The sequence below is a fragment of the Xenopus laevis genome, chromosome 1S (genome assembly GCF_017654675.1).
Source record: "Xenopus laevis strain J_2021 chromosome 1S, Xenopus_laevis_v10.1, whole genome shotgun sequence".
In the NCBI taxonomy this organism is placed as follows: Eukaryota; Metazoa; Chordata; class Amphibia; order Anura; family Pipidae; genus Xenopus; species Xenopus laevis.
The window spans coordinates 61,001,225-61,023,644 of NC_054372.1; the positions used below are offsets into that span (position 1 = coordinate 61,001,225).

The window sequence follows — 22,420 nt, forward strand, 5'->3', positions numbered from 1 at the left end:
AAGATTGTGGTGGATCCATAGAAATAATGGGTATATACTGTAGATAGGAGCTTGGGAGGATATGAGGGGGGTTCCTTTTCTTTGTGCCCACCCCCAGAAATCCAGTTAGGTTATTTGGGAAGAATGGCTATTTGCTCTCCTAGATACACCTTAAACCCAACTTGAATGTAATATAGGGTAAGATTGTGGGCTCCCTCAAAATAAAGGGTATCTAGATAGGAGCTAGGGAGGATATTAGGGGGTTCCTTTTCTGTGTGCCCACACCCCAGTCAGAAATCCTATTAGGTTATATGGAAAGAGTGGCTATTTGCTCTCCTAGATACACTCTAAACCCAACTTGAATGTCAATTAGGGTAAGATTGTGGAGCTCCATAGAAATAAAGGGTATCTAGACAGGAGCTTGGGAGGATATCAGGGGATTCCTTTTCTTTGTGTCCCACAGTCTGAAATACAGTTAGGTAATTTTGGAAGAATGACCATTTGCTCTCTTAGATACATCTGAACCCCAAGTTGAATGTCAATTAGGGTAAGATTTGGGGTGAAAACCTATTTGCTGCCCTAGATATTGTTGCACCTATGACTGAATGACCAACTTTCTCTCTATATCTGTGAACTTGTTATTATCATAGAGGGTCTTGAACTGCAAATTGTAACTTATGTTTTTTAGTAATGACCTCGCTTTCTTCTAACAATATGTTATTTTTGTAGCAGGAAGGAAAAAATGAAAGTAAAACAGCTAGATCAAAACATCTTTTATTCATTCCATGAATATTCAGATACAGTATTTAAATAAAATACAGAAACAAAGTGATGCAAATGGTATGAACTGTCAGGTATTGGTACATATTCTTTATAAATAAAGAAGGATATTTTCAGTGTACCTTTATATACAGTTTCTATTTTAAAAAAACAAAGAAATGTCCAAATATGGTAGAAAAAAAAGAAAAACACGCACATAAAAAACAGCAGCCCTAAGTACAGTGCAAGCTGTTAACTCAGATACTCAAATAAATTAATATAAATTGTCAAGCAATTTCATGAACTGGAAATGTTCATTTGCTTGAGCTTGAATACTGCTAACTTTGTGATGGATCAAAGAAATCTATAAAGGAGGACCAGATAGAAATATTACACTGTGACAAAAACCATAAAGGAATAGAAACAAGGGTTTCAACAAATTTCAAATACAGTATCAGACAAAATATACACGATTTCCCTTTAACTTGAATTTCAGTAGTTCAGTGGTGACGTTTTATGACAGGCTGCATTATCTGCAGATCTGCAGGGTATTGCTGGCATTTTATTATTATTACCATTCCTCCCTACATTTCCTACTGGTTCCTTAGAACCCATCCATTCCCCTAGTTAGAGTCCTGCATCGGGTCGTGTACCCTCAGAATACCCGCAAAGTGGTTGGGTTTTGGGCAAAATTCCTTGGCCATGCGGGCAGTCCGCAGTTAAACCAACTGGGTACCCACCCTTGTGGTTCTTCCAGTTTTTAATTTTTTTGGGGAAAATTTGGCACAGGAGTGACGTCACTTCCAGGCAAATGTGACATCACCTTTGGTTTCACGTGTCCCCCAGGTTGGAAGGTTAGTTGGCCTATTGCGGGTCGGGTAGCGGGAACATAGGGGTCAAAACGTGGGTTGCGGGTTCAGGTTGGGGGTATGGGTCGGGTTTCAAAAAATGGACCCGCTCAGGACTCTACAGCCAGTCCACCACCCAGTTTCTGGTAAGCCTGTCCCAGTTCCGGTCAGCAAATCAGGACTGTCTCTTCTGCATAGGGCCGTTGGGGATTATGTGCTATCTGTATTTCATAAATATCAGATTTATTCCTTTCCTTAAGGTGAATAGACAAACAGAATTGAGCTTCCTAGTAAGGCAGCTTGTCTACATATAAGTGCCAAAGAAATTAAAGAACACATATGACAACATATGAATATATCAAACAGATCATAATGCAATCCCCCACACCCCAAAAAAATCCTGTATGCCCAAGAGGGAATTTCTGAATTTACATCAGAAATTCTAATGAAATCATGAAATTTAGAATGTGCTGCTTTTGAGTTTTCTCATACCTTTTACTTTCATTTGTTGCTTTTAATCTACAGTATGTAACAAACTGTGCAGACTGATGGACTCTAGGGGGTTATTTATCAAAAATCCAAAAATATCCGAGTATTTTCTGAAAACGACTCTGACCAAATCCACACAGATTATATCCCCTTATTTATAACTAAATTTTTCCAAAAATGTCCTGTGTGGGAAAAAACTCAAAAAAATCGTGCAAAAATTGAATCATACAAATTTTACTGATTTTCTGCCCGGAATTTTTTTCTTCGGATTATTGCATGAAACCCAGCGCAGATCAGGATATCTTCGGGACTTCTCCCACTGACTTACATACAACCTTGGCAGGTCTGATATGCTGGATTTTCTGGATTCAGACTTTTTCCATCCTCATGGGTATAATAAATCCCCAAAAATTCGTTTTTGGCATTCAGACTTTAATAAATAACCCCCTATATCTCATATATATATCTGTGGGCAGTGAGAAATTAGAATCCCATGGAATGGTCACTAGATGACTTGTTATTCAAATGTATATATTCTAAGAAGCACCACTGGCCATAAAGTGCAGTACTTACTGTCTACCTGATTACAGGAGTTTCCTGCTCCTCGTGGCCTGTATTTAAAATGAAGGACTTTTGTCCCAGGAGCCATGGCTAAAAGCATGGGAATCTGGACTTGTGGCTGGGCCAATGGTCATAAATAACACTTTCCAATCTGCTGGATGTTGTCTTATACACACAGACTATTGTATAATGTGTCCATCTGATTGGTTTCATTGACTAGAAATGGTGTAAACTTTGCTCCTGTTATTACATTACTCATACAGAGTATTCATAGGCCCTGCACATGTTTATAATTGAAGGTATACTTGTTCTTTTCCCCCCATGTTATCGGCAGTCATTTTCAAACATTTGGCACATGCAATAAGGCACGTTGCTTCTACAAAACAGAGCTAAAGTATACACTTCAACATGGCATCCTGAAAATCAATATGCAGTTTGTCACCAAAAGTACATTTATATGGAAGTGGAACCAGATAACTTCAGTTAATCAGTACTAGTGTTAGTTTCTGGATTAATTGTCTTTAAATATGAATCTTTCTACAGCCATGTTTATTTTCTTATTACAGCACTTTTGGCAATGCATGTCAATGTAACGGTTCATTTGTTTTTGGTGTATAAATAGACCTTTCATTAGATTTGGCACTTGCTACGTCTGGGTAATGTGCTGCTAATATATGGCACAACGTTGATGTCTGATTATGATTTAGATGGCCTGTTAGAATGTGGTGAACCTCCCCCTATAATATTCATTGGGGTGTTATTTAGTTTGGACAAAGTCGATTTTACTAGATAGATAGAACTGAGTCCTGACTGATTCTACTTTGTTGTGATTAGATGTTTATCTAACGGAGGGAGGATTGAAATCATCGTCTTAAAATAATATTATTGGATATGTAATCTTATACTTATAAGGCACTTTTTCTTATCCATTCTATGCATATGATAGGACATCCCGCTAGCAGCATCACTGGTTATGTGCCAACATTGCATCCCATTCCCATAGCTGATGAATTATTATTAATTATTATTTTTTAGCTATGCTGGGAGATGACTAGATGGAATGACACGCTAGATAAGACATGCAATTGGACACAGGCTTATTTCTGCATTGTTGTATCCACTGTACCAGTAATAATTTGGGTATATGACCTTGGACACCAAACAGATTTATTTACACCCCATCACACTATTTCTGGAGGCCAATTCTGTTAAAACAGATAAATGTTATTATACAGTAAGGATTGACATGACTTTTCATACTAACAGGGGTGCTGGGCTGTGCTTCCTGTTGCTGTATACGAGCAGGTATTTCAATAGTATGCAAATAAACAAAATGCATTTTCCTAGTTTTCTTTTCAGTCCCCTCCAGGAATTGATCTTGAGTAATATATACTGTTAATATATACATATAAAAGTATTCTTTGGAAACATGCTGACTTGAAGTTTTGTGTCCACTATCGGGTTCTTAAAGGTGGGAACAGAGTATCATTGAGAATTCCGATTCCATCAGAAGTTCAAAAGAGCATTGAATTTCCCTTGTGGTCTTTTCCTGAGTGTAGCCAGGCATTGAATGGCTGTCACTTTAAGTTCCGCTCGAATGTGTTTTAGAGGCATTGACCTCTCTTCAAACTTATGTTGTCAAGCCCAAGTCGTCCTATTCTCTCTCTACTTCTTTCAGCTTTAAAAATGATCTGTTAAATACAAAAACCCATTAGGATGGTTAGGTGAACAAGGTTAAAGGCAACAATGACATCCTACTTCAATTATCAAGTGGAAGTGTTTTTCTTTAGGAAAAGTTACAGCTTCCCTCTGTGGTTTGTGGTCAAGAAGTTTCCCCTAATAAATCTGGCATTTCCATTTGTGCACAACTGGAAACATTTTAGCCAGTGTAAAGGTTATTTGATGGGGTAAAGTTATTTCCCTTTTATACCTACTACTATAACTATGAGTCAGACATTTTTAATAAGTTTCGTTATAATGAGAAATGCAATGTATATTTAATGCTTACACTCTTGATGTTTTTTCCCAGAATATTTATATGTGATTCTCTCCAGCCATTTCCTCCATTCCTCCCCCAAACAGCAGGTCCATGAGAAGCACCAGTTCTTCTTACAAAGACCTGGAGTTTGCCAGAATGTTCCCCAGACAGAATATGCCTAAAAGACAGGCACAGGTCTCCAGAATGTGATAGGTGTCCAAGATGAAGGGCCAATCGTGCTGCTTTTCCTGCATGTCCTTTGGGCTCCATAACTGTTAGATACTGCCCACCTGTAAATAAAATAATCATGTTTTGATCATTTTGGAAAATGTAAAAACCATACCCACATTTTTGTACACTGCAGACGTTACATTTAGGAAATCCCCTAAGAATAGCTGCCCTTAGCTAACACTTTACCCTCTTTTAAATAATCCCCTAGAACTCTTAGGGGCAGATTTAACAAGGTCCGAAGTGAAAATTCGAATTTCAAATTTGAATTTTCGAATTTTTTTAAAAATTCAAAAACGATTTTTGAAATTTATCATACTGACTGAACTCAAATTTAACTATTCGCCACCTTAAACCTGCCAAATTGCTGTTTTAGCCCATGGAAGTCGTCCTGGGATCGATTTGGAGTTGTTTGCAGCCTTCCTGACATTCAAGTTTTTTTCAGAGAAAATTTATGTTAAGTTATGGGAGTTTTAAATAACTCCCAAGAACTCGAAATTCGACCCTTGATAAAACTGCCCCTAATGATAACTACACACTTCTCTTTTCGTGGATTCTTCAACAACCAGAAAAACTCCTTGCTCCCCTGTTACCCAAAAGACATATCATTTTATCTAACAGATCTCTCAACCAATACCTAATCTACTGTTGAAAACACAAATCTTCATACCTGACTCATCTTTAACTAGTTCCCAATGTAAATCATTGTCTTTATCCCTGATCCAGCCGCACAGTCCACTGTCAAAATTACAGGAATGAATCAAAGCACCTGGAAGACAAAGAACAAAATATTCATACTTTTTGTTTCCTACAGATTTAAAAAGAATATAACCTCCGCTGTGTGTCTCCAATGAAACAAATCAGCCCTATATCAGTCATCTTGTTGTTATCTAACATAGTAAGATTACTATGCTTGCCAATATCTTACTGTAATCAAACTTAAGGAGGGTGGATATGGAGTTTTGAACTATAAGAAATGTGCTTAACGTCTCAACGACCCTGGAGGCAATATTATCTACTGTCCCTTAGATGTGGGGAAAAGTGTTATTTGGAAATGTTTTTTTATAAATGTAACCCAGATGTTGCAAGATTTCAGATGCCTGTCTGCTTTAACCTTTGATATTATGTTGGATTATTGTGGGATTTGTAGAACGGCTATATCTATTCCTACCCAGCATTTAGTTGATTTAGAGGTAGTTGAATTCCCAGCTGAATTCTTTCTGTCTCAGAAGAAGAAAAGGTATCCAACCCTATATTGAATAAATCTCCCAGTACTCTTGCTTCCGGTAGAGAATTTCAAAACTTCAACATTCCTAAGGGTTTAGACGAAAACCTCTTTTCTCCAAATTTAAATGAAGAAAAGGTCATTTCACTGAGGTTGCCAAGTTGTTAAGCGACCCTGTGATTCTTGTCATTTACCTGCTACTCCAGCCTTCACTGGCCTGGAGTAATGTCTGAGGACTGCTGCACCGCCATCTTGTTCTGGTGTCACAGGCATCCCTTGTGCCTACTGCAGCTGGAGCAAAGTGCTGTACAGAATTTGTGAAGAGGTTGTGCACTACACATGCACTCACTAAGGACAGCAAGGGGATGTCTGGGACAGTGGAACAAAATGGCAGCACAGTATAGAGGAGTCACAGATGAGCAACTAGAATCGCTGGTGAGAACCTAACAGGCAACACACATTGGTTTAACCTTTCCTTCTCCTTTAATAGCTGACCTCACATCCTATGGAATGGGCTAGCCCCAATTCATTATATTAGTTATACAATGTAGTATATTGCCTCACCAGTGCACTGAGATCCCCATCACATCTCCCAGGTTTTTCCAATGCTCTATGAACACTGCAGTGAACAAGGTTAATATCCAGATTTCACAGTCACCATCAACACAAAACTGAGGGCCACATTTTTATTATTGGGGAAAAACGATATTCAATATCAATTAGGAGATCAGTTTATCTAATAAAATTTGGCCCACTATTGGCTAATCAAGGTAATGCCAAAACTCCTCAGCTGGTTAAAAATGTACCTAACTGTAGTGTTGGAAGGGATTCTGGGTCCATGGAGAATATATACCTGTACTGCCATTGTGCTTTCAACATCTTGTGATGCTCAGGTTATATTTCCAGTGTGCCATGTGACTACTCATTGGAAGTGATGTGTTTCAGCAAGTCAGACATTGTCTGAAGGGTTTCAATGAGAGCAAATCTCTGTTTGTGCTTTCCTTTGTATTGTATATAAAATTCACAATTTAGGAAACTAATTGCACTATAGTTGGATCACAGTGAACTGACTTACATAACAATCTATTTTCTACTCAGTGAACAGCAATTCCTTTTCTTGGTAACCTTCAACATTTTCAGCACCAGTTAATCATGACATGCCAAGTGAATATTTCAGTTCAGGCTCTGCCATCCTTGAATCAAAGCAGAAACTCCCTCGGAATTACTTTTCATCCCTCACAGAATTTCTGGACCATGACAAACACAGATCATGAGATACTGTATACTGTACACCGACTAATGTACAACAGTAAGGGATTGTTCACTCAAGCACTTCTAAGAGCTACTTTCCTACATCTGATCTGTTTTAAAAATGGAAATGGGAGCGAGCAATCCTAATCTGCTCAAATAGATTAAAAATGGGCATCATGCAGAAACATAACCAAAACTTGAACAAAAATATTTTCAATGCCTTTCCTGCCCTTGGCAAAATATAGATGCAAAAATATTGCATGTTTTTCATACAGACACAGTATTATTGTATACAGTGAAACCTCAATTCTATATCCCCTGATTTTAAGTTTTCATGCATTTTACAATCATTTTTGTGGTACCACCAATATGTAATCTACAGTATTATATATTTCCCTGATTTTACATTTTCCTGGATTTTACACCATTGTTTCTGCTCCCATGAAAAAAGTAAAATGGGGGTTCTACTGTATTATTCCCACAAAATAGCAGTGGGTAGTTTAGTTCCCACTGTATGAATGTTTTCTTGTATTCTGCACAAATAGACATCAATTCAGTTCTGCAGTGGCGTAACTAGAGTGCTCCAATCCCCATCCTCCTGTCCACTTCCCGTCCCTCAACTGCCACACCCACGTCCCGCCTCCACCCCACCCATACCTTGTACTGACCCCACCCACTCCTGCACAACTTGCTTCCTCCTTCCTTGCCAGTAAGACAGAGAGGTTGGGAAGGAGGGTTTCTTATTAGCTATAGAAGAAGCAGAACCCACAGTCTGGGCCCCCTGTGACTGTGGGGTCTGTTTCCTCTATAGTTAAGCCACTGCAGTTCTGCTACATTGTTCGGCGAAGAAAGGGGACTTACAAAGATGTGAGGCTCTCTCCACTGGCCTATACTAGGGAATTAAAGACTCAAAGACATATAAACCTGCTCTGTTTGCAATGACAGTCTTCTAGTAGCAACATGCTTCTAGTGATTCAATAGAGTGTGAGAAGACTTTACTCATTCAGGATAAATAAATATATCACAGCATCGGAGCAGAAAGATGGTGATAGTAGAGATAGTTTTTATAGTTTTTTTAATTATTTGCCTTTTCTGGCTCTTTCCAGGTTTCAAATTGGGGTCACTGATGCCATCAAAAACAAGTTCTCTCTAGGGCTACAAATGTATTGTTATTGCTACTTTTTATTACGCATCTTTCTATTCAGGTCCTCTCCTAATCATATTCTAGTCTCTTATTGAAATCAATGCATGATTGCTAGGGTAATTTGGACCCTAGCAACCAGATTGCGGAAAACCAAACTGGAGAGCTGCTGAGTACAAATCTAAACAACAAAAAAAAACCCCACAAATAATATAAATTGCACAATTTAAAGGTGAATAACTCGTTTAATTCATGAAATCAAAAGGAAGAACAGATGGGAAAGAGGTGATAATAGTATTAGTAATCTAGCTCCAGTGACAGAAATCTCCAAATAATTTATTTTAAAAAAAAAACACACCACAGTAAATCTCACCTGGATCATCATTTTCTTCATATTCATCTGCACTGAGCCCCTTTTCTACTTCAAAGATATCAAAGAGATTGTGTTGCACTCCTTGACGTGGAACTGCAAGTGAAGCAAGGTAACCAGTCACAACTTTAATTTGATCTCTAGATTATGTGACATACAGTATGTGCAAATACCTTGAGAGCTAAATATTTTATATGATATGAAGGGTGAAGGGACGCAAACACAATATTCACCAAAAATAGTATATCACCATTTTATTCAATTTCATAGGACTTTGAAGTTAAGTTGTCTGCTCACCATTTTTCCTAGGTTTTGTTATTTAGGATAAAGACAAACAAGCATTTGACAGGCATTCCTATGGCAGTCTCCTGAGTAATAATCACCTGAAGCTCTGGTTGCACGTACAGGTCAGGTGATTAGTGGCCTAATGACCCTTCAATTACCTAAGGAACAAACCAGTTGGTCACACATTGAGCTGAAAAACGACTGGCCAACAGAAAGCTTGGAATCACCCCATGTTCCTTTCTGCTGACAGTTACGTATCTCTGCCATTGCGTGATAGAGCTTCATTTAATTATGAAATATACACAACATTCCACAGGCTGATGGAACAGACTAAACTGTGAATGATGGCAAATCATTTTCCACATATAAATGCAGAGAGATGATCTTTGAAGTCAGTTGTGATTTTTATCTTTTTGTAAGTGGCTAGCAGTTTCTGTGCCTGCTGCTTGTACAGAAACTAAACCAGGCATGTCCAAAGTCCAGATCCTGGAATGATCCTGGTCGTAAGCTAGCTTCCTCGGAAGGGATAGCGGTGTCAGGCTGAATGTCAGATGGAATGGTAAGCCCCCACACATTTTCACATCACCAAATCTGGCCCTTGTAACAAAAAGACACCCCTGGACTAAACCTTTGTGCATATCAAACAGTCAAGCTAGAGTCCTGCGCGGGTCCATTTTTTGGAACCCGAACCGTAACCGCAACCCGTATTTTTACCCGCTTGGACCCGCTACCCAACCCTACCCGCAAGTACCTTATCCGCAACCCGCGACCCGCTGACCATCAAGAATCAGGAAGTGCTGTCATTGTAAGCCAGAAGTGACATCATCAGAAGTAGCCGCGATCAGAAAAAAAAAGGAGTAAAACAGGAAGTGCTGTCATTGTAAACCGGAAGTGACGTGGCCAGAAGAAAGGAGTGAATATTGATATTGAGAAGACCCGCAGCCCGACCCGCAACCCGCAAAACCGCCGACCCGAGGGTATACCCACACCTGGAACTTCTAAACGCAACCCGCAGGGTACCGCAGGTTTTTGCGGGTAATCCGAGCATACCCGACCCACTGCAGGACTCTTAGTCAAGCAGTAAAACTTTTGCCTGAAAAAAAGCACTGTCTCCTTCATACAGTATATCCCAATTTCTATGGAGTGTGTCTGAGAGTGTTCACTTCTGATGTGTATATAAGAACTATGTGCCTTTTAATCTGATCACCTCACCACAGCTAATTTTCCTAAATACATTTATTTCATTTTTTATTAAATAATTATCTGATATATAATATAATGCACTTCAGAGCAAGCACCATGGAGAGATCTTCCTCTGCTTCATTCTTCTGCTATGCAGATGCACAGTAGAGTGAATAACTTACACAAACAGCCATTTTTTTTTTCACTCTCCTGCACGAGTCGCCCCTGGACCAACAATGAATAAAGCAGTGGAAGATGATGTCTCCATGGTGCTCAAACAGAAATATCCCAGGCTACTGCAGTTTTCTGCCATCACGGGGCACCAGCCCTAACATTTGGTACCCCCAGTGATTTTAACTTTTCTTCTCCTTTAATACAATTGCATTCTACAGGGCCGAAACTAGGGGTAGGCAGAGTAGGCACGTGCCTAGGGCACAAAACTGGGGGGAAGCCAGGCACGTACCTCTCTGTCGCCTACCCCATGTCCGGTCCCCTCTCTCCCTGCCTCTGTTCTTTCTGCCCGGTGTATTTGCGCTGCTGCGCATGTTGACTTTCGTTTACCAAACTAAATAGTGCTTAACTGTGCACAAAGCCTCTTCTTGAAAAATGTATTGTTCAAATTAAAAGGAGTGGTTCACCTTAAAGTTAACTTTTAGTATGTTATAACATGGTCAGTGCTAAGCAACTTTTCAACTGGTTATAATTATTTATAGTTTTTAATAATTCCTGTAAGCCTGGAATTCAAAAATAAGCACCTGCTTTGAGGCTACTGAGAGCAACTTCCAAATGGTTGGGGGCAACATGTTGCTTGCAAGCCACTGGTTGGGGATCACTGTTATAGCTCTCCAAAAGTTGTCGGTATGTTGTGTTTGTGTTTCCTATCTACCACGCCTTGCTTGTTACTGGGCCCCACATAAAACTCAAGAGGGACCAGTCCCAGTTTTCCTATTTAGTCAAATCATTCTGCAAAAATGCAGCATCCTGCATGGAACAAAAACAGGGACAGTACTTTCAATGTCTTTTCTAGTAGGTTTCTGCACTACATGAAATAAAAACTTGTCATTTAGTATATTTACAAACTTGATCGTTTTATATGACTTGGCCACCCCATTACTCCTGTCAATGTCTGCATTTTCCTTGCGAGACAACTTTGGCGACTTTGGAAAGCCAAAGCAACTTGTATGTTTTTTCCACTGGCTATTGCAGGAGATTAGTTACCCATGCTAGAGGATATTACTCTTGGGGTGACTAATCTTGTCTGTCAGAGCCCTAACACACTCACATCGACAGTTAAGCCAATTTTATCTGGAGCCAATTAACCTGCCTGTTTTTAGAAGCCTGGCAAAGAAATGGCCACAGGTCTCTGCTCTCTGTTTAACAACCCCCTTTAACATAGTACATGTGGCTACACCATTAAAACAGCACTGTATACCTGTCCAATGGCATACGCAGACTACAAAGCCCCCCTTCACTTACTGACTGTCCCATGGAAGGGGATAAGACAGAGCTGTCTTAAAGGAGAACTAAACCCTAAAAATGAATGTGGCTGAAAATGCCATGTTTTATATACTGAACTTATTGCACCAGCATAAAGTTTCAGCTTGTCAATAGCAGCAATGATCCAGGACTTCAAACTTGTCACAGGGGGTCACCATCTTGGAAAGTGTCTGTGACACTCACATGCTCAGTGGGCTCTGAGCAGCTGTTGAGAAGCTAAGCTTAGGGGTCGTCACAAATTATCAAGCAGAAAATGAGGTTGGTCTATAATATAAGCTGATGTTACAGGGCTGATTACTAAATTCTGATGCTAATTGCACTGGTTTCTGTGCTGCCATGTAGTAATTATCTGTATTAATTACTAATCAGCCTTATATTGTGACATTTCTATTTTATGTGTACTGTATATTGTGAGTGGGTCCCTAAGCTTAGTAAGTGACAGCAGCACAGAGCATGTGCAGTGAATCAGCAGAAAAGAAGATGGGGAGCTACTGGGGCATCTTTGGAGATACAGATCTTTATTGCTAAAGAGCTGTGGTTGCCTTGGGCTGGTACAGACGCACAAAAAATAATGTACAACATTTCTAACCTATTTCTTTAGTTTAACTTTAATTGTCCTTTAAATCAGCTGGTGCTCCACTTTGCAGCTTACACAAGATAATTAAGCTTCCACGAGGTACAGAAAGCAGCTAAATCCCAGTGAAAAGTACTCTTTGAATGATGAGCACTAAGGGGCAAACATTTGCTCCCCTCAATGCTTTTGTACTTTTGTCCAGGGTTAATGATCCATTCTATATATTCCCTTTACATTTACTTTCTGCTAGAAAGTCACAGATAGTGAAAGTCACAGGTGAATCAGAAAAGACTCAACTTGCTTTAGCCTATGTTTTGCAATAAACATTTGGTAAACATTGTACAGTTTTATTATTGTATACATTTTCAGAAGTTAATGTTAAAAGTAGTTGAACATTGTGCTGTTTAATATCTTTTGGCATGCTGTCTGTGGACAGTGTACTGCAAAGCATGTGTGGGCAAGGCAATCTCCCAGACAGCTTCCAAACATGATTCAATTTGTATTCTTAAGAATTTCTAAATTTAGACCTGGATCAGCCAAAAGAGAAGTAAAACGAGACAAAAATACTGACAATTTGTAGTAATGTATGGGAGCTATTAAAACTACACAATAAAAAAAATGTTATCAGATGAACTATTTTTCCATAGAGATGGTTTAGAATTTCCATAACACAGTTTATTTACTATACACCATTAAGCTGGTATGTACCACCAGTGGAGACTGGGGTAAACTCAATTTTTTCGAGATTTACTATACCCCGAGGCTACTAAAAGTCAGAATCTGAAAATACTCCATCTCAAACCTGCCTAAGAATTCAGGGTTTTCGAGCGATATCACAAAAAAATCTAGTGTTTCAGACAGCAAACTCGATAAATTGTTTGTTTAAAAAAGTAGAACGATTAGAATTGACTCCGATCCGATTTTTCAAAATAAATTATAAGTGAATAAGATAGGAGTTTGTGGCGAGATGGCAAGTTTGTGTTTTATTAAAACATGAGAAAAATTTGGATCTTAGTAAATAACCCCCTAAGTGTACAAAGCAAAGCCATTATAAGGCTTTACCACATTGTTTTGTGGGCTAGCTCAAAAATATTTTAAATATTTTGATATCTGAAAACCAACAATTTATATTAACAAGCCAACAGTTTTGTGGGGAACTCTGTAACTTACACCATCTTTGAAGCAATTTTGCATGACATGGCTCTGCTTGTTTCCAACTGTAGGTTGTTCTTGATCCTTATTTATAGGCTGCAATTGGACTGGCATTCCACCCATGGAATGCCACCAGATACTGCCCTGGCATCTCATTAAGGTCCATTCAGAACAAAGGCAACATGCCTCTCTGAAGTACTCACAAATGCACTGTGTTTAGTTTCAGAAGCACTACTACGGTTAATGTAAATAAGCTGTTGCGTAGAGATGGAGGCAGCCATTAAACAAAAATACAGATGTTTCCACAGCAGATAACAGATAAACTGTGTAGGATAGTATGATTTTAGGTGGCCTTACATGAGCTGATCTGTTATGTTCTCTGACTGATCAGTCTATGTTACTCAAAAAGATACTGTAAGTAACGCCAAGTGTCATTCGTGGCTCACTTCAGAGCTTTAGAATGGAATCCTCTCTCAAATAAAATAGGATATTTGTTAGAAGGAGTAAGTTCATTTGTAGGTGCTAAACAGACAAAAAATATCAAGAGAAAAAAATATTTTTGCTTTATGATATTACTTATTAATCCATTCATTTTTGCATACTATCCTTAAGCATGCAAGGCAGATATTGCATTCACAATTCTGAGCATTTCCGGAGCCCAGACAGATAAAAAAAAACTTTGCCCAAGGTGCACAGGGCCAGCCCTGATACAGCCTTTTTGCAACCTGCAGCAACTCCCACTCATCTGAATAATGGACAAATTAGGAGATGGGAAGGGGGATGCAAATGTGCCTCTGTCCTTCATGAATATATTACTGCTAAATGCAGACCGCACTATATTCTGCACTTGTAAAGTGCAAAAAACTGGACACTGCCTATTAAGTTGAAAATTAACCCTTCAGTCTCTTTACCCTTTAAAAAAAAGGTTAAAATATTTGAAAATGTTAAGAGCCTCTATTATCTATAAAGCTTTTTGGCTCATTTTACTTTGGACTTCCTTTTATTATAACTAAATATAGCTTCAAATGCTTTGAATGTATCATGTTGCACTACAGCTGTCAGTTATTGATAAAAGAGGATATGCAGGTTGAGGATGGCAGCAATTAATAAGGATTCCTCTTTTCTAAATATACAATGTGTGTACTTCACATTTAAGTTCTTATAAAAATAGCTTTGCAGATGCACAACGCACAACAACTGTAATATATGAAAGTAAAAGGACTTACTAAAGACATCGCCTCTAGGTTTCTCTGGCTCCACTTGTATCCTATTATCAACTGGAACAGCAGTGCGTAATGTAATCCCAGGTTCTATTGTAACAAGTGCTGGCCTTGTTGTTTTTATAGGAGAGCTTGTGGTTGGTCTAGGAGCTGGTTTAGTGATAACTGGTGGAGGAGGTCTTGTGGCTGGTGGTGGTGGGGGCCTTGTCACTGGTTGTGGTCTTGTCACTGGTTGTGTTGGAGTCCTTGTTGTAGGCTGTGGAGGTGGCCTTGTTTCTGGTTTTGGAGCAGGCCTTGTGACAGGTTTGGGTGCTGGCCTAGTCACTGGCTTTGGCAGTGGCCGTGTTGTAGGTTTGGCTGTAGTTTTTGGAGCAGGTTTAGCTGTAATATATGAGGTTGAGGGAGGCCTCTTAGGATCTCTGCCAATTAAGTCTGGAATCCTGTTGCTGCTTCCTTCACTACCACTCAAATTGCTGCTATTTCCTCTTATTACATTCCTTGTGCTATCTTTACCTGGTAGAAAATTATGTGGACCTAATGGATCTATTATCACTCTTGGGATGCCTAGAAAATAAAGTATAAAGTATATTAAAAAAACATTTAAAAAATTATAGGGGCAGTACTCTTGTGCAGTCACAATGTAGCATTAACAAATATATGTACAGGTATGAGAGCTATTATCCAGAATGCTTGGTACCTGGGGTTTTCTGGATAAGGGGTTTTCCCATAATTTGTATCACCATATTGTAAATTTCCAAAAAACATTTAAACATAAAAAAATATAATATTGTATTGCCACCAATATGCATTCATGGAGCTTAGTTGGGATCAAGTATACATCTAGTAGGATCAAGGTACAGATGTATTACAACAGAAAAAAGGAAATAATGATAAAGAAAATAGAATTATCTGCTTAAACTGTGAAACTGCCTTTCCGTAATTCTAACCTTTCTAGATATTGGGTTTCAGTATATGAGATCCCATACCCTACATACTTCATGTGAAAGCTAAGCTTTGTATTTCCTTTCCCATTCTACAGGATGCTTAAAAAATGTTTCAGGCTGCTAAAGTACAACAGAGGATGAGAGTGTAAAACAGATTAAATACTATATGACACCCTTTTATCAGCATGAATGTATGGATTTGCGTTAATGATATCATATTCTGGTAGGCCACAATAAACAGATTTTGTATTTCAATCTTTCGTCCCAATTCTACCCCATTGGTACACCACTTCCACCAAATGTGGCACAACGTGGATGTTCCATGTCAGAGAACAAGCTCGGACATTGGGCTGTGACCATAACGTGTAAATAACTTAGGTGTAGCCTTCAGCAATGTTAGCCCCAGTGCCAGGTTTTATCCACATAAAACTGACACTGTTCATGTAAGTACATGTAAGCAGTCTGTCTTTTGGGCATTCTCCTGCTACAGACTGATTCACACCTAAATAAGTCTCTGGAGGCAATCTGCTGACTATAATAGCATATCTAGAAAAAATTACTGCATGCTATACCTATTGTAATAATATATAGGTAGATACAGGTAACCTAATAATATTAAAAATACAAATTAAAAATAAAACAAAAGTGGTTGCATTTAAGGGGAACTATTGTAATTGTACTGTTTCTGAAATAATTAAATTACACTTCACTATCCCCTTTTCGTAATCTGTCTTAATGCAGGAGTTGGAGTCAGATTCAAAGTGACAAATATATTGATATGTGTTCCCTTTGCCTAGAAAATGTACAAGAGCTAACCCTTTCAAAGAAACAACTCTGACACAAAGCCTGCTAATATGGAGACAGATTAAAGATTAGGGAAAAGTCAATAGTTAGTCTGACTAAAGTAAATTAGTCAGAATTGGTAACTGACTTTATTTAACAAATTCCTTACATTTAAAAATTGTTTGTTTGCTAATCAATTAACTAAAGGCAAACTGCAAAATGCTTTTTACAAAATAACCGAACATTGTGATATCAGCAGATATAGAAGAAACCTACGTGCACACTCGGCTCCATTGCCTCGATAACCTTCACTACATTTACATTTGTAGGACCCAGGAGTATTGTAGCACCTTGCGAATTGACTGCACTGATATTGGCCTGTGTAGCATTCATCAATATCTGCAAAATATAAAAGTAGACTTAATAGAGTCATGCTAGACAAGAACAAGTTATAGTATGTAATTAAATGAGACAAAAGACCACTGACATTCACAGCCCCCTCCACAGTCCTCACTCCCAAACAACACCACCGGGGACTCGCCAATTATCATTTTGTCTTGTTGAAAAATGCAGAGTAGTGCAGCGGGGTTGTGACTAAGATCTTGCACAACTTCATTGAGTTTACTGATGCAAAGCATGAGCAGTTGAAGCAAGGTCTAAAATGCCTTCAACTATGCATGGTTTGCAGTGAAGAGGGCCTGGAACAGTGCAAGAAGAATAGAAGAGATTGCTACTTTGGTAAGTTCCCAGTGGTGCATTTTGGAACAGAGTAGTTTGAAACAGGCTGTAGGTCTTTATAAACATATATCAGTCCGTATACTGTATATATATATATATATATATATATATATATATATATATATATATATATATATACTGTATAACAGAGTTCCATAAACATAAAGCCTATATAAATATACTTTTCAGGTAGTATTTGCCATTGAAAAAGCTGGTTGGTTAAGTTTTCATTCTGAAAACTTTTAGACTCTTCAGATCTTTTAAGGCTAAGGCAAATAACAGTATTTTATATTTTTTAAATTTTCATAAGCACGGAATATCTAAGAATATTTGTACCTGGGCCTTGGGAATACTTAGCACTTTATAAAGAGTTCATAAAGGTATTGACAAGTAATTGAAGTATGTAAAAGTGTACAAGCTACATATAGAGATATACTGGATTAACCAGCCTGGTCATTCATTTTTTTTACCAAACACACCTCATACAAAGCATAGTTACAGGGGTACATAATCTTGCTTAAAATGACCAAATGACTCCCAAACATCTCCCTTAATTATTATTGGGGTTGCAATTCCCAAGAGACAATAGCCTACATTTCGCAGAACTAGCCAGTGGTAAAAAAAATCAGAGTCTACAACCTAATTGAGAGTGTTCTGGAGAATTACTGAATATAGCAGAACTAGATGAAATGCGCAGTCAGTTTAAATAAAGTGTTGTGTAATTGCTTGTATGTTGTATTCCATCATGCTGTATGCTTGTTTCTAAGAGGGTTATTTACTAAACTCTGAATGCAAAAATCCCTTAAAATTTGTGATTTCTTTTTAATAAAATTAGACTTAAAAAATCACAAATTTTTCTGAATTTATTAAACCCAGAGGATGGAAAAGTCCGAATTAGAAAATCCGGCATCTCAGACCTGTCGAGGTTGCATATAAGTCAATGGGAGAAGTCCCAATGATTTTTTGATGTGCACTGGGTTTCTTGCAATACCAAAAAAGCATAAGAAATCTGAGTGAAAATCTGATTTTTTTTTTCCCTGTAAAGCAAAGTTTCGGTAAAATTTAATAATAAATAAACATAAACAACCAGAGCGGATTTGATCAGAGTTTGTAGCAGAAAATGTTGAGATAAAATCGGCCTTTGATAAATAACCCCCTAAGTGTTTCATTTCTAAAATTCTTAGAACACAAATAAGATTGTTTAGAAGAAGTTATCTGGCTTCTTGGCTGCTCTTTCTGATTCCATCCATGGGCATTTCCAGGCAGCACTGCTCTGAATGAGTCTTTCATGTAAAAGGTGGTTGCTCTGTGTTTTGCAAGACACTAGCTATGATTGTGACTGAATATCTATTAAGCAATGTGTGCCATTAGGCAAGAAATGCTGCTTTTTATCTTCAGAAAGCAAGTAAAGGGTTTAAGCACACGGCAGATTCTGAGATAAATGACTAATCGCCTCTTCTGCGGGGCGACAATCTTCCCGAACTGCCTTCCGGCTGCTATAATGATAAAACGCCAGCGCCAATGCACTCGTGGCGCTTCGATTTCCGAAGTCGCCCAAAGTAGCCTCAAGAGGAAACTTCAGGCTACTTCGGAAATCGAAGCGCCACGAGTGCATTGGCACTGGCGTTTTCACATTATAGCAGGCGGAAGGCAAGGGGAAGGCAGTTCGGGGAGATAGTCGCCCCGCAGAAGAGGCGATTAGTCGCCAGGCAACTAAATCTCCCTGAATCTGCCCGTGTGCTAGCTCCCAAAATGAGTTCCAGAAACCGTACTCCCCAATACAAACATAAACACTCTTTTCAACAGTAGAATAAAAATAGCTTCCAAACCTATACCACTTTACACATTCCCACCATTTATAAACACTTTACATTCTGACAAGAAGTCTTAGTTAGTATGCATATAATTATAATACATATTATGCAACTAAAGTACTTACCAAAGCATTGGTATTTCCCTGCAGCATGTATCAGGTCATATCCTTCATGACACTTGCAAATGTAGCTTCCAAAAGTGTTAACACATTTTCTTTGTCTGGGGCACACAGCTTTTCCTGTTGCACACTCATCCACATCTATTGCAGATATGTACATAAACATGTTACTAGGCCATAGCTAGTTATACTACACCATTACACAGTATTACAACATATTGGTTAAAAACTTACACATAAGATTTTTCATGAAATGCTGAGTTCAATTCTTCTCATCTACAAATGGCAAATTTATATAGAGAATAAGTACCCCCTGTTGTAAAATACAAGGATATTATAAGTCACCAAGGAGTTCCATGACCATATTTTATACAGATGTATGGAACTCTGAGGTTACTTCTAATATCTTCATATTTCCAACAAGGGGTACTTTATTTATTATAACACACGTTTTAGTGACCAATATGACAAAAATTACATCACTAAACTCCTCATAACTGATGACATCACTAAGAGCAGTTTATAAGTATATAATTTGTATTATATTAATAAAGGCATCTTCTAGATTTTCCTGTGAGACCACAGTACTCTAGCAACTATGCTTTATATATATATATATTACATATCATATCACTTTCAAGGATACAAATCCCTATGAACCAATGAACCACGTTACAATTATAAAATCAGTCCTTATAGATAAAATGACTATTACAAGCTGCCTTAAAGGAGAAGGAAACCCAGTCGGCGCAAAAACCCTCCCCTGTGTTGCTTCCCCTCCCCCCTGGCCTACCTGTCCCGCTGGGTAAATTCCCCTAACTTGTTACTTACCCTTCTGCGGAGGTCCAGTCTACGGAGTTCACCGACGCCATCTTCTTCCAAGCGATCTTCTTCCTGCTTTGACCGGCGCATGCGCAGTAGGAGCATTTCGCCGGTACGGATCTACTGCGCATGCGCCAAAAGTCACAAAGTTTTCCGATTTCACTTCGTGACTTTTGGCGCATGCGGTACCGGCGAAATTCTCCTACTGCGGATGTGCCAAAACGCCGGTCAAAGCAGGAAGAAGATCGCATGGAAGAAGATGGTGTCTGTGAACTCCGTGGACTGGACCTGCGCATAGGGGTAAGTAACAAGTTAGGGGCATTTGCCCAGCAGGACAGGTAGGCCAGGGGGGAGGATGGAGGGGAAGCAACACAGGGGAGGGGGGGGGGTTTGCGCCGACTGGGTTTCCTTCTCCTTTAAGGACTGATCACAAAACATCATACTGTTAGGAACTAAGGTTGGTATAAGGTAATGAAGTAATTTTATGTAAAGGCAGTATGCTAATAAAATTGTTAAGAAGGTCACATAAAACACATGCTGAACCAGGTATATGTTCATGGAGGTCACTTACCTACACAGGTTCTGCCATCTGGTCCGAGTTGCAAACCTGGGGAAGGGCAGCGACAGCGAACATCTCCTTTCACTACGTCACAGCCATATTGGCAGTTTGCCATTGAACAGGTTAGCGCATCTGAAGAAAGGATGGCAATTACATACATATGGATTATTCATTTAAATTAAAGCCAGACCTAGTTTATACCAGTATTTTGTATGGTTTACAAATTTTTTTAGTATTTCTTAAAAGACGTGTTCTCTATACTGCCTCCAAACTGGCTTGTCTTTCAGACATGCAAGAAAGGAGATATGGTGGATGCATGGTGCTAAAGAGGCCTGTCCTTTCTACATTCTTATGCCATGAGATATGTATGGGCTGCATTGCCAAAGCAGCACTGAGCCTTGCACCACCAGAGACTGCACTCAAATACCCTGCTGCAAGTGTTCTATGAATAAGATGGTGCTCTAGCAGTTGTGGAAAGGGAGTTGGTAAATTATTTGTTTTAATTCACTCAGCATGATCTGTTCTTGAGCAAGGATGGGGCTGTCCCCCAAAACATTAAACACACATTTCTTGATGCAGTTATCAAACCTGGTGTGTAAAACCTGTTTCTATTTTATAAGTGCTGCTGTTACAAGATGCCAGAGCATGTAACAGTTTTAATCCCACATTACATTGGATTTCTTACAAATGTGTTGCTGTAGTACATTTAAAAAGTGCATATACACAAAGTAGTGTTTATTGCAACAGTGGTCAGTTCAGAATCCACCTTACACAGCATGGCAACTGGGCATCAATAAACTCTGTAGTATATTGTTTATAAGGATTAATAGAGAATGTCTAGTAACCAATAAAAGCAGTCAGTCTTATTGATTTAACTGTACAGCAGTTAGATTAACTAATAACAACTAACTGGCTATGGTCAGGTTACTGTACAGGTGTACACTGCCAGTTTCACTACTTAGACCCATATTTTACATGAAAACAGTCTTTGTTTTCACATTTAGAACAATACAGAAAAAAATGAATAACCTTGCTTAAATAACAAGAAATGTAGATTATAAACATACTTGAGCAGGATCCATCTGGCATCAGCATATATCCATTCAGGCAGTAGCACTTGTAGCTTCCATATGTATTCATACAGCGATACTTGCATGGTCGAGGTTTCAAACCACATTCATTCAGATCTATAATGCAGTTGGGTGAAGTTGAACAGTATTACAATTAAAAATATTTGGCAGATCTATCAATTTGTGGAAAAAAAATAGACATTTTTTTTGTCTTCAGTGGAAAACAGAAATTTATTCATGTTTTTTCATTGGGAAACAATTTTTAATTTCTTATGTACACACTATAATTTGCCATTTTTTCCCAAATGATTGTCCTATGGGAGACAATATTAGCCATTAAGACCAGTATGAAAAAACTTTTGTAAATAGGGTGCTTGTTGAAATATTTTTGTTGCCATCAACCAAGTGCAGAACAAACACTAGAAATATTCTCAACTTTTTGTGAATCTGGCAAAAATGGCCTGTGTAAGTGGTTCTGTATTAACGATTTTACATGGGAAATACATTTCCACTTTTGATAAATCATCCTTTGCATGCTGCATATGAGTACAGTCACAATGGGTAACATTTGGAAAGATTAAAACATTATGCTTAAAATTCACTTTTTTAAATAAAAGTCTCGCAAAATCTACTACATTGAAAAATCATTCTTTGAAACAGATTATTCGGTTTGTCAGTAAATAATCTGAACATCTCGTTCGAGTTGTAGACATTTAAATATTTTCTTAAATAACCTCCCAATTGAATTTCGAGAATATTCAAATCTATTCGAGTAAAAAAAAAATTAATTTGAAATTCGACCTTTGGTAAATGGGCCTCCTCATGTTGCTTC

The 22,420-nt window shown here is 38.4% G+C and overlaps 1 protein-coding gene across 8 annotated transcripts in view; it reads right to left on the reverse strand.

Moving 5' to 3' along the window:
- Positions 1–740: 740 nt before the first annotated feature.
- Positions 741–22,420, reverse strand: part of npnt.S (nephronectin S homeolog) — a 63,343-nt gene continuing 41,663 nt past the window's right edge. For 6 of the 8 annotated variants that reach the window (XM_041579656.1, XM_041579660.1, XM_041579657.1 and 3 more), the window contains 9 exons: positions 21,586–21,705; positions 20,531–20,650; positions 19,144–19,278; positions 16,743–16,865; positions 14,746–15,303; positions 8,833–8,925; positions 5,513–5,611; positions 4,645–4,904; positions 741–4,327 (listed from right to left, as the gene is read on the reverse strand). In XM_041579656.1, coding sequence (XP_041435590.1) covers positions 4,241–4,327; positions 4,645–4,904; positions 5,513–5,611; positions 8,833–8,925; positions 14,746–15,303; positions 16,743–16,865; positions 19,144–19,278; positions 20,531–20,650; positions 21,586–21,705 — 1,595 coding nt within the window. In that variant the 3' untranslated portion in view covers positions 741–4,240. The remainder of the gene's footprint in view (positions 4,328–4,644; positions 4,905–5,512; positions 5,612–8,832; positions 8,926–14,745; positions 15,304–16,742; positions 16,866–19,143; positions 19,279–20,530; positions 20,651–21,585; positions 21,706–22,420) is intronic. The other 2 variants (XM_041579658.1, XM_041579659.1) reach the window with 2 other exon arrangements.